The 13,431-nt window shown below is 38.1% G+C and overlaps 1 protein-coding gene across 17 annotated transcripts in view; it reads left to right on the forward strand.

Moving 5' to 3' along the window:
- RNF6 (ring finger protein 6) overlaps positions 1-13,431 on the forward strand; it is a 29,120-nt gene continuing 15,689 nt past the window's right edge. For 6 of the 17 annotated variants that reach the window (XR_005378447.1, XR_005378449.1, XR_005378451.1 and 3 more), the window contains exons 1-5: positions 478-546; positions 1,022-1,104; positions 2,740-2,950; positions 3,834-3,929; positions 6,590-6,708. Coding sequence is in view for 10 of the 17 variants with exons in the window: in XM_038573435.1 (XP_038429363.1) it covers positions 2,758-2,950; positions 3,834-3,929; positions 6,590-8,352 (2,052 nt within the window). In the remaining 7 variants the exon portion in view is untranslated. The other 11 variants (XR_005378450.1, XM_038573443.1, XM_038573435.1 and 8 more) reach the window with 11 other exon arrangements.

A 13,431-nucleotide genomic window follows, 5' to 3' on the forward strand; every position in this document is an offset into this window, starting at 1 on the left:
AGCACCGGCGAGCGCCCAGCCGGCGGTGCAGCGTCTCTGCTGGTCCGAGGGGGGCCCTGGCGGCGGGGGCAGAAGGGCTGGGGCCCGCGTCCTTCCTCCGGAGCCGCCCCGCCAGCTGGACGACCCCCAGTTGCCACACGGACTTCCGGCTTCTCCTTTCAGTAGACGATTACGGGGCGCAGCGGCCTCCGGCGGCGCGCCCCTCTGGCCTCTCGGTCACAGCCTCCCAGGACCCCCGGCGGAGTGCCGCCCGCCGCCGACTCTCCTGTGGGCCGGAGCAAGACCGCCCGGCGCCGGACGAGGTGGGCTGGGGCGGGGGGCGGGGGGTGGGGGGCGGGGAGAGGCTCGGGGCCCGGCCACTACTTCCGGGAGACGCCGAGGAAAGCACGCCCCGCTCGACCCCCCCGTCTCTCTTCCGATTGGTTAGCTGCGCCCTTCATGCGCTCCCCGCACCGCTGATTGGCTCAGCTGCGCCGTCCGTCACCTGCTCCCTGTGGGCATCCAGGTCGCTAAGGGAAGCGTTACTTGAGGCTCGGTTGGGAAGAGGTTGGTTGGGCCCCGGAGCCCGGTTTGTTTATTGTAGTGCGAACCGTGCACTGGCGCGAGCTTCCGTCGCAACGGCCGGGGAAGGAACCAGTAGCGGGACGGAGGGCGGGGGTGGCGAGAAAGTGAAGGTTCAGGAGGAAGCTGGAGACCCCTAAGCCTGGTAACGTCTGAATGGGAGCAGGCTAGGAAGGCAGGCAGGCCCTGGCGCGGCGGCGGCGGCGGCGGCGGCGGCGGCCGCGGTCCGGGAGCTGTGACTCGCAGGAGGGAAGGCCTAGTTTCCGTTGTGGGAGAAGGGGGCCTTGTGGGAGGTGCGGATGACCTAATTGTTTGGGGATCTAATTTTCTAGGTGAGTGTCTCTCAATCCGCTGAAGATTTTGCTTTGACTTTGCAGCAGAGCTTTGACTTTGCTAGCCATTCCTGTCCTTCAGAGAGACCACAATTCTCGAATAATTCAGTTCTCTCTTATTGCTTCAGATGGGCAGCTCTCAAAAAAAGCACAAACAATTGAAGGACGGATACCATGCCATATATTAAAAGCATGTCGAAAGGAAAATAAGGTATTCCTTTTCTTTCGTTGTGGTTCATCGTGCAAGAAAATTACCATTTCGAGGAGCAGCTCTTAAAGTTTTGAATAATATTCGGCCAGCTTGATTTTAGAACAGGTTTCAAATGTTTGGGTTGTTGAGTACAAAAATCCTATTCCTGCTGTTCCTATCGAGTGTGGTCTTTGCTCGTGATGGCCTAATCTTGTTTGTTCTGAAAATGGAAAGAAATCTTGAGTTTTAAAACATGTTAATTGGCGTTAAACGATGGTGTAGTGCTACTAGATCTTTCCTTTAAAAATATATAATAATCACGTAATAAAATCATTCAATAAGTCCTTAGTATTTGTATATAAATCATGTAATAAAATCCTTGAATTTGTAATCAAATGTTAGAACGTAAGTGAAGTTGGAGAGTTGCTTACTCAGGTGTAGTTTAGACGTGTAGACCAATTTACTTTATATGTAAAGTGATTTGCTTCAGCAGTGAGTCAGAGCTGCAACAATTGCTTCACTGGCCACCTAGCTATTTGATTCTCCAGCCTCGATTAAGTCGTGTGCCATATTACACATACCCTTTATTAACACCCAGACATTGTCAAGGAATAGATTGTTTCATCCACAGAAAACTCAAATTAGCTCTTACAGGTAGACCTGGGCCCTAGCTTGGAAAATTCTGATTTAGGGTTAGAGATGAGATCTGGGCATCTGTATTTTCAAAAATTCCCTCAAGTAAGTTTGCTGTGCGTTACCAGGTGAGAACTGTTGACTCACTAAATACACATGTTTAAGAAATTCTAAAGTATTTATGAAACAAATATAATTTTCCCCATCAGTTTCTTTATAGTTTAAGCCCCTAAGGAGTGGCATTGAAGTATAATCCAAATACAAGGTTTGCCTAGGCAAGGCCAGGAAGTTTCATGGGCCCTCAAAAACCTCTGGGACTAACAATTCGAGGCCCAGGGATGAGATTTGCTGTGGGGAGACACAGAGTGCTCTGCTGTACATTTCCAGCCCTCAGAGCCATGCATTGAGTACTGTGTCCTGTTAGGTGTAAGAGACCAACTCCCAATCTGTTCAGTAGATACAGTAGGCTAAATTATTTTTACCTCAACAAAGTACAGTGGAGTATAATATTACAAACATGAGTTTTATTTTAGGAAGAATACCTTTGCTGGAAATAAATGTAGATGATAGCCTCCCAATAGCTCTTTGCTTACGGAGTAAAGAGGATAATTTAAAATTAGGCTTAAAGTGTATAATTCAGCTTAAAATTTGTATGCTAACATGAAGTACCCAGATATTTGAAACATCAATGTGAGGGCTTTTAGATCAACTTTACCAGAGTGAAAGAGGTTAAAAAAAAAAAAAAAAGGATAATCACTTTGGTCTTCAGATATTAGAAATGAGTGATAAAATAGATCCAGTCTGACTTAAACAATGGCTTTGAGCAAAGAAGTAGGTCCAGTTGAATTCTATTGCCCAGAAGCTGTTTTTCATTTTACATGTATTCTTCACTGCAAGGTTTGGCATATGAGATATATGGGTAGAGGATGAAATTTAAAAATGAAAATAGATGTAAGTTAAAAATATGAAGCCATGTGTAGTCCCTGACTAACAGTTTGAATCTCATATATATTGTTTGAAAAGAAAGCCAGGAATCTCAGTATGAATCCGTCTAGATCTAGATCGCATGATGGTAGTGAAGAAGCCTCATCTCAAGACCATAATCATCGTGAAGGTGAGAGAAGATGGCAGCAAGAGCGTCTCCACAGAGAAGAAGCCTATTATCAGTTTATTAATGAACTCAATGATGAAGATTATAGGCTAATGAGAGACCACAATCTTTTAGGCACCCCTGGTAAGAAATGGGTAAAAGAGGAGACACCTTTGTTATCATTGTAGAAAGGAGTTTCAAAATAAGGAGAGTTTTCCCCCTTCTTCCCTCTCCCAAAATATAATGCACCATTTTTTTAATTTAAGGACTGTTTAACAAAATAGAACATCACTGGCTTACTTCTATATTTTATAAGTAAGTATGAATCTTAGACATGAGGCACAATGCCTCATACAATGCCAACCTAACAAATAGCTTATTATACATAATGGTGTCAAATGTTTACATATAGGGTCCTCTTTCTCTTTTAAGTGATACTTGTACAGATAAAATATTTAAAACCGAATTCTAACTCATTTGAGGTTTTATAACTTATTCAGCTGAATTAATAACACTCCAAGAGTCAGATGTGCTCCATGAATTTTTTATAAGTTCATCTCACAAATGAACTAATTGAAACTTGTATGTTTGCAGAGAATATATTTGTAATTGCATATTTGCACATTGTATATTGATAACCCATATAATGAACTATTGAAGTAAAATTCAAGCAAATAAAGATTCAAAGTTTCTTCTCAAAATATTCCCTTTAAATTTCTTTTTAACTCTGACAAGAATCGATGAATCAAGCTTATAGATTCCTAAGTGTATCAGCTGAGAGGACTTTTTAAATTAATCAAATTAAATCTTTTTTTTTTCATTTTAATAAAACAATAAATGAAACACAACCAAAATGATATATGCTTGTATCACTTAAATATTTTTAACTGTTTTCAGTTTAATAGAACATGAAAATAATAGAGTGTCTTCTAATAGATTGCTGAGGATTAGTCTTACCCTTCATGAATTCTCATAAAACAATAGGTTACAATAGTTACTTTCAGTGAGCAATTTTTTATTGTTTTAGGAGAAATAACGTCAGAAGAACTACAACAGCGGTTAGATGGAGTCAAGGAACAACTAGCAAATCAGCCTGACTTGAGAAATGGGACAAATACCAGAGGTACTGTGGACCCCTTTCCAATAGAAGCAGGTTTGATTGGAGCAATTGTGGATATGAACTTACTGGATCTTTTGTATGTTTGTTCTTCATGTCTTCCAATTTTAATGTGATACTCAGATAGTATTTACCCATAATATGCAAAACAGCATAGTTAGGCAATATAGGACAGGGTTTGAATACAAATATTTTACACACAGGTTGCCTTTAGGGAGCTCTTAGTATACAATTAAGTTAATTACCAGCATAGTTCTTTTTAATCTTAGAATGTACACACTACTTATTTTAATGTAGTAGAACTAAACTTAGCTTCTGAAAATTTATACAGAGCAATACCAGAAAGACTAAGTGAGGAAACCTGTCTACTGTTTTTACTGTTTTTGTGTTTGTTTTGTCATTTTATTGAACAAACACTAAGTCATAATAGATGTCCTTACGAAAAATAAAGTGTAAAAAAAAAAAAACCCAAACTAAACAAAAGTATGAAGAATTAAAAATAGAGTCAATCTAATGTAGCTTTTACCAGTTCCATTTCCTTCCCTAGAGGTATTTATTATTGGTAGTTTCACTTTTTTTTTTCTTTTTTTGGTGTTTCACATATTATATCAAGATTATTGTATTAGATGGGCAAAGACTGTTAAAAATTCAAAAATGCAATGGTTTAATAAGATAGAAGTTTATTTCTCTTTCATGTTAATAGTCCAGGGAACATAGGCAAACTTGACTCCAGAAGCCAGCAGAGTAGTTCTACAAATGTGCCATCCAGTGCAGAGCTACTGGCCACAGGTGACCATTTAAACTTAAATTAAGTAAAATTAAATAGCATTTAAAATTCACTTCTTCACTCATATTAGCCACATTCAAGTGCTCAATAGTCACTGCATGTGGTTAGTGACTTCTATATTATCACAGATGTAGAACATCTCCACTACGACAGAAAGTTTCACTGGACACTGCTGCTCCATAGTATTGTTTGCATGACCAAGCTCAGTCACAACACAGATTCTACCTGGCAGGTCTAGGTTGCAGAAGGAGAGTCAGGCACCAGCCCGAAAGTGAGATATATCACTTCCACTCCCATTTCCCTGATGAGAGTTTAGTCACATGGCCACACCAGCTGCCCAGCTGCCCATGTGACCATTATAATGCATACAATGGGAGAAGGGCAGGACAGGTTTTGTTAGATAATTAGTGAACTCTTTTACATATACATATCATCACAATGTTCTAGGAATTAAAGAAGGAAATAACCTTTAGAATGCTTTTTACCTGCCTTTTATTCCTGTCTCTTTCCAAATTAAAATGGAAATTGGATATTAATTCTTTTTTTTTCTGTATATGTAGGTATGAGACCCCTGGTATGAGGGGGTCGTTTTTTTCTGTATATGTAGGTATGAGAGTTGTACTATATTGCTATAGCTGGTAAAACTGGTCCTTTTACTATACTATGTTTTAATGGAAAATGTACATAACCATACATAAAATAGCTTGTATCTTTAGATATGGTTAAAGTTGCTCTTTATGTTATTGACACCAGAAGCTGATTAATAGCTTTAACATGTAAAAAAAAAAAAAAAAAAAAAAAATAGTTTTTTATAAAAGATTACAGTAATGACGTGAAACCAAAGCAATCTCATTTAACAGCCATTTTTGCGTAGAATAAATGTTGAGGTTAAAGTCTGTATAGTTCATGTGCATTAGAATGCTTTTTGTTGAGTTTTTTCCTTTATATATATAATCCACTGGTTAAAAATTCCCATAGAGGCAGAATTATAGTCAAAAAAGTATATCAGGGGCACATTTATTTCTAAATTGATTAATTCAACAATATTGAGAGTCTGATTTCTACCAGATACTGTTGTAGAAGTTGGGGATTTAACAGTAAATAAAACAAGACAAAACCCTTCATCTTCATGGAGCTTACATTCTAAATGAACAGAAAATATGTTATGTGTAATGGCTACCATTTATCAAATGCTTCCTATGTGCCAGGTGATGTTAATCATTTTATATACAGTGTCTTATTTTCATGATAACTCTGACGTTTATGCTTTTATTATCTCCAGTTTACAGATAAGGATACAGTCATTACATAACATGCCTAAAGTTTCCCAGCTTTACATAAAGACCTATGTAGTTCTAATATTGTATTCAGAAAGCCATATTTCTTGAGATAAACATTTTTGGCAGTTCCTGAGAAATAGGATAAAATTCCTGAGGTTACAAAAATATGTAATTGCAAAAATGCTGAGTTACTTTTACTAGAAGGATTCCACAAATTCAAGATGAATTATATATAAGTTTTGCCACTATATTTTACTGACTTTAAAGTAAAGCAATTTAAATATATAATTTTAGTATTGGATCTATTTCTCATTTGCCTTAATATTTTCCCAGTAATAGGCATATAGAAAGTAAGAGTAAGGATTTCTCCATGGCTTTGCAAAGAGTATATTTTTATAATACATGGGAATGTATTATAATATGCTTACAGTATACACCTTTTAGAAAGTTCAGTTTTTTCCCATTTTTCATTCATTAAAATGCACAGATGCTCTTAAATATAACTTAATTTGATAAAAATTTTATCTTGTAAGTTTTCAATAAAAGTCCAAGCGTAGATTTTTGGAATTGATCTTAAGTTAACTTGGTTTGCTTTCCAGACTCAGAAGTCCCTAGAGAAAATTCAAATGAAGATTCTCTGCTAGAATGGTTGAACACCTTTCGACGCACAGGAAACGCAACTCGAAGTGGACAAAATGGGAACCAAACTTGGAGAGCTGTGAGTCGAACAAACCCAAACAGTGGAGAGTTTCGGTTTAGTCTGGAAATACACATAAATCATGAGAATAGAGGAATTGAAATTCATGGTGAAGATCATACAGGCATTCCACTCTCAGATATTAGCAGGGATCATACTACAAGTAGGCAACAAAGATCGGCTAGTCCTGTGGCTAGGCGAACAAGAAGCCAAACCTCAGTGAATTTCAGTGATAGTAGTTCCAACATCCCAAGGACTAGGCTTGGCTCAAGGGGGCAGAATTCAGTAGAAGGATCTTTCTCAACATTAGGAAGATTAAGAAATGGAATCGGGGGAGCAGTTGGCATTACTAGAACTAGTGGTCCACACAATTTCAGTGGTCACACAAACCAGTCAGGTGGTAGTGAACTCAGGCAAAGGGAGGGGCAACGGTTTGGAGCAGCACATGTGTGGGAAAATGGGGCTAGAACTAATGTTACAGTGAGAAATACAAACCAAAGATTAGAGCCAATAAGATTACGGTCTACTTTCAGTAGTCGAAGCCGTTCACCAATTCAGAGACAAAGTGGCACCACTGTTTATCGTAATTCACAGAGGGAAAGTAGACCTTTACAGCAAAACATTAGAAGGTCTGTTAGGCGGAGAGGTATAACGCGTGTCTTTTTAGAGCAAGATAGGGAACGTAGAGGTACTGCCTATGCTCCATTCTCTAACTCAAGACTTGTGTCAAGAATAACAGTAGAAGAAGGAGAAGAATCCAGCAGATCCTCAACTGCTGCACGACGACATCCAACAATCACACTGGACCTCCAAGTGAGAAGGATTCGTCCTGGAGAAAACAGAGATCGGGATAGTATTGCAAGCAGAACTCGATCTAGGGTAGGGCTAGCAGAAAATACAGTCACTATTGAAAGCAATAGTGGGGGCTTTCGCCGAACTATCTCTCGTTTAGAGCGATCGGGTATTCAAACCTATGTTAGTACTATCACAGTTCCTCTTCGTAGGATTTCTGAGAATGAGCTTGTTGAACCGTCATCAGTGGCTCTTCGGTCAATTTTAAGGCAGATCATGACTGGTTTTGGAGAATTGAGTTCTTTAATGGAGGCTGAATCTGAGTCAGAGATTCAGAGACATGGTCAGCATTTTCCAGAGAGGCACTCAGGTCTGAGTAACATAGGTGCAGTTAATGACATCAGCCAGCACAGTGAAGGTACCTCTCAAAACAGGCGGGCACAAGAAGACAGCACTGCAATGCATGGTGAAAATGAGACTACCCAGCCTCCTGCCCGAAACAGTGATACTAGAGGTGGCAGGCAGTTGCGAAATTCAAATAACTTAGTTGAAACTGGAACACTACCTATCCTTCGCCTTGCTCATTTCTTTTTACTAAATGAAGGTGATGATGATGATCACATACGTGGTTTAACCAAAGAGCAGATTGACAATCTTTCCACCCGGAACTATGAGCATAACAGTATTGATAGTGAACTAGGTAAAATCTGTAGTGTTTGTATCAGTGACTATGTAACTGGAAACAAGCTCAGGCAATTACCTTGCATGCATGAATTTCACATTCATTGTATTGACCGATGGCTCTCAGAGAATTGCACTTGCCCCATCTGTCGGCAGCCTGTTTTAGGGTCCAGCATAGCAAACAATGGGTGAGGTGTTGGGTCTATTCAAATATTACACTTTAGTAGAGCTGAGTATTTAAGCGCTCTTTTGTTGAATTATTTGTGATGAGCTTAACCAGGATGAAAAAGAACAGATTATTATAGTTTGAACTATTTTTTGTGTGCTTTTTTAACTTGGTAAAAAGAAAATTTATATAAAACTTAAAATGGCAAATGTTAAATTACCCACAAGTACAGAATAGTTAATATTGCTAGAACCAAATAATCTTTAAAATGTTTTTATTTTGGTAATTTTGTCATGCTAAGCACTTTTGTATCTGCACAAGTCAGTCGGTTAAAAATAAATCTTCCTTTTCTTAATAGCACAGCAGACTTTACTTGGACTTTCATGTTCCATAGGCTTAGTACCATGTCCAGACATCGGTGTTTAAATAAGCCTTTCACTTTTTGTTCTAAGGACAATATCTTTTCACGAAAGAGTGTTTTGCTGAATGTTTGCTAAATATATTTAAGTTACTTGAAATGTTAAATTTAATATGCCACATACCATATATGTATATATAGATATATAATTTTAAGGTTAAAATATTCAATCTAAAAAACTACCAGTTTGGTTCTTATTTAAGTTTTTGGGTTATTACTGCATATGGCACAATGTTTAACATTTACAGGATCATCTCTGGGAGGAAGTAGATTAAGATATTTAAAAATAGAGATAATTTACTGAAGCGTCTCTGACAATCTTACTAGACAGCAAGCAATATGTAATACTGAACAAGTATTTCTTTACTCAGAAACGGAACGTGGACATTTTAGTACATATAGATTATTTAACTTGAGTTCAGCCTTTTTGTGAATTTTTTGAACGTGCAGACAATTCTTTGGATTATATTAAGTAAGGTATACAATATGCATGGTTTCTTAAATTTACTTTTAAAATCTAAAAAAAAAATGTCTATGAAGAATCTCAAATGCATAGATAATATGTTAAGTTCTCTTGGAGGTGAAAAAACTCCAAATAACACAAAACAAAAAACCCTTAAGAGAATGTAGAATTTATATAAACACAAAAAGTATGCATTGAAGATCTATTTCTACCAATAAATATTAAAACAAAGCTGTATGTGAACTATTCTTTTCTTTTGGTCCCCTGTGGTTTATTTACTAAAAAATAATTTTTTTTTTTTTTTTGCACCTACAAGGTGCCCAGGCAGTGTTACAGGTGTTGAGGATTTATTGAGGACAGTCTCTATCTTCATAGGCAAGAGGATATTTGCTCTTAGAAACTGAAAATCAGTTGATAAAATGAATTAATGAATTACATGACTTTTGTGTTTATGAAAATATGACACAGTTTTCCTGTGGTGATACTGCTTGAGCAAAATCACAAGAACAAATATGTCAAGACCAGGTTCTGTAAGATTTACATGTATCTCAAGATTTAGTTTTTCTTTCTGATGAGTAACTATATTCAATTCACCAGGTAAGATACAACACAGAAATTTTTAGGGAGTGCATTTAACACCTGGAGTGAAAGGTTTTAATATGAGTCATGACTTGGAGTAAATGGTTTATATAGTTCAGTTATGGGACATGGGACTGGAACATTTGAAGGCTTTCAATACCCCACTAAGAAATTTTACTTTACCTTACAGGTTTTAGATGTCTCTTGATGAATTTTAGTGGCGAATGATAAGATCATCTTTCATGTTTCAGGAAAATTGGTGTAGTGTAGTACTCAGTGGAATGGGGGCTGAGGAGAGTGAAAAGAAACGAATAAAAGAACTATTGTGATCATTTAATTATCAGTTACCATCATCCTAAGTTGTTTTCTATCCTAGAGTGATGGCAGTGAAACTGGAAAGAGAAGGAAGTAAAAATGTTGGAAAAAAGGACATTATTTGGTTTCTTGTTCAGTATGAAGAAGTGGGAGAGTGATATATTCACAGATGGAGAATCACCTGAATAGAAGAAGAGACATTTATCTTGAACATAGCCTTATTTGTGTATTGCACTCATTTCAGTGTTACCATTTGTTCCCAGTATAAGAGACTAAATCCAGCATTTATTGCTCATATGGAATATTCTTCAGGAAGTTCTACCTCCCCTGGTTTGGTCAGTTAGGAAGATCAAGAGAAGAACAAAGGGGGAAATGAAAAAAGTAGGGATAAAGAAGAAAAATAAAAGCACATTGCTTCTTTGTTTGATTTAGTCCTTTGTAAGATGTGGTAGCACCGGCATGTACAGGGATCCCAAATAGGCATTTGAAATAATACCAGATTCTATACTATATGGAAAGTTCCCTGAAAACAGCGGGAAGGCTTAATATGTTTTGTAAATTGGTACCCTTGTTGGGAACAAAGAAATGTATTCTATCATATTTTCACTCATTTCCCAGTAAATGAGGCTGATGACAAATACAAAGGCTCTTTATTTATAGCCTCTATTTAGCAATGATTGTACCCCTTACGGTTCCAATATAGAAAGGAACAATGGCTTAAAACTCTTCATTTGAATATTATGTTCCAGGTCATGTCATTAGAGCTTGTTTTTATTGTGTGGCTGTCTTGCAAACTTCTATTTCAAAACCATCAGGTTCCCAGCTGCTTTCCCTCTTGTATCCCAGTTTTGTGTAGTTTCACCTAGCACTGGCCCGTACTTGAATATCTTTTATTCGTTCTGAGGTTATTTTCCTTTCAGTATTTAAAGTGAATTTATAATTTAAGCCTCCCAAGATCTTGTTGAAGTATTACTGCCATTTAACATAATAAGCAGCAGAGTTTAGAGTCAATCATGGGACCATTTGCCTACAGAGCTTGTGCTTTTCCCACTCAACTGTGTTCTGGAAAAGCAGAAATGCTTTGGGAAGTTTTCAGTCTAATTTACTCCTTCCTAAAGATGTTTTTCTAGTTTTGTGACTTTGTGATGGCATGTCTTTGTGATTACCCTAATCTTCCTATGCAAATACATACTTTCTGTCTCACAAATGATGAGCAGACTGCTCCTGAAAGTTATAAAGCAGAATCTGTGTTGTAAGGATGTAACCAGAACAGAGATGAATAAGGCATCTGAAGAACCTGTGTTAAGGATCATAATTTGAAAGCGGAGTCTGAGGCATTTTCACAAATATCACTCCTACATGAGAAGTTCTAATGGATTTCTAATCTTCAGACTAATGTCTGGTCAGAGGAGCAAGAAATTATGTAGAAATAGTGCTCCAAGTGAAGGGGGGGGCGGTAATTATTCCCTTTGCAGTGCCGGTAAGCTCATTTGGGGTCACTTCCACAATCCTTTATAACACTGGAAGTCAGAGCGCTGGTTTATCTGTTAGGACAGAAGATGATTTCCCAGCAAGCCAGAGCCATCCATCACTGAGAAGGCCAAATGCCCCATGTTCCAGAGGACATGACTGCAAGTGTCAGTGGTGATTGTTTCCTCCATCTCTACAGGCAGATTGTAAGTTCTTTTCAGTTACTATGGATGTATTAGGCCTTGACTAGCTGCCCTTAGGATAATTAGGGAGCAATAATTATTCTCAGCAAGGTTTTTATTTTATTTTGAGCATTAAATCTCTGAAGACCCTTGAGTTGGCCCCTATACTTTTCTTTTCCTCTTTTTTTTTTTTTTTTTTTAAATACAATCCTTTATCTTCTCCAAAATGAAAAAAAAGCTTTTAGGTGTATTTTTCCTCTATTGTATTAATGTCTCATTTGAAGACCAAGAAAGCTCTTCGTTGCCCAGTATATATATACATATATGTATATATATACACACACACACACTCTTCTCACTGCAAAACTACCCCTACTTAATCAAACTGTCTTCTGTGCAATTGCGAAATGTTTTCACATTCTCCCCCCCCCATGGGAAATAATCTAAATTTATATATAGCCTCTATATTGTGAAGTGACACTATTCAGCAACTCTTAAAAGAGTTCAGCTTCTCCGGATGGTATCCATCCTTCCATTAGCTTGGATTTGACCAGGTTTAATTGTGACCCCTTACCATCCAGTTTATGGGATAAATGATAAATGTAGCTTCTACCTACCTGATAGAGTGAAGTAGAATAAAGGTCAAACAAAAAAGGGGGAAGCAAGTGTCCTTGATTACGTTCATTACTGGTAGGGAATGTACACACATCTTGCTGAACAAGCTTAGTAGGATGAATGATAGAAATAATGAGTCTTGTTAGCATCTCTTTGTTGACACTCTTATCTGAATGTAGAATAAGTTATTTGGTCAGCCAATTTGGCTGGCCCCGATCCTGAATTGGGGCCACTTTCAGAAAGACCTCCATGGAGAATTTCCCTATTGGTGGTAGGGGTGGGAGTAGGTGGTAGGTAGGGGCTCAAAGGTTGGAAGAAATGTTAGTGACCAGCTTTGATCTTAGCATTTTGATGTTGGGGACTGCCCTAATGTTGAACAGTCGTAAGTCTCTGTACAACAGGTTAGGGGCTTTTTTATCTAATTAAAACTTTAATTAGCATCTTAACAATTTCATTTGGGTTTTTGTATCACATGCCAGAAATCTTTTATTCTTGATTTGCTAACAGAAATAGTCCTGGCCCTTATAACACCTTTAGGGATTTTTTTTTAAGCATTTTTTTAGACTCCTATCTCTAATTCTTAGCTAAATAGATTTTGCTTATGTTGTAGTTGGGAGCTTTTCTTTAATCCCCCCATGTCCCTTTGCTGCATTTCAGTGTGCTTTACAATAGGAAGGAGATATGTTCATTTTTGTCTGTAGGATGAGGCAGAGTGACCATTCCATTCTGATCAGTGGGTTCAGGTCACATGCCCATCCACCGCAAGCATGTAGCTTGGGAGGGGTTAATTCTGTTCTGAGTCCCAGCATTGAAGTGCCCAGTGTTTCTGATAACTCTGTGTTGGAAGATCCCAAGACCACCCCCAGGTTAGTGGTTGGTGAGGACTCACAGGACTCAGCCTATAGCTCACAGCTAAGATTTATTATAAGGAAAGGAGACAAAGGGAAAAGGCACATGGGATTAAGTCTGGAGGAAACCAGGCAAGCTTCCAGAGTCCTATCCCAGGGGAGTTACACAAGACACACTTAGATTCTTCCAGCACCAAATGGGACATGAGGGAAGT

The sequence above is a fragment of the Canis lupus genome, chromosome 25, assembly GCF_011100685.1.
Source record: "Canis lupus familiaris isolate Mischka breed German Shepherd chromosome 25, alternate assembly UU_Cfam_GSD_1.0, whole genome shotgun sequence".
NCBI lineage: Eukaryota > Metazoa > Chordata > Mammalia > Carnivora > Canidae > Canis > Canis lupus.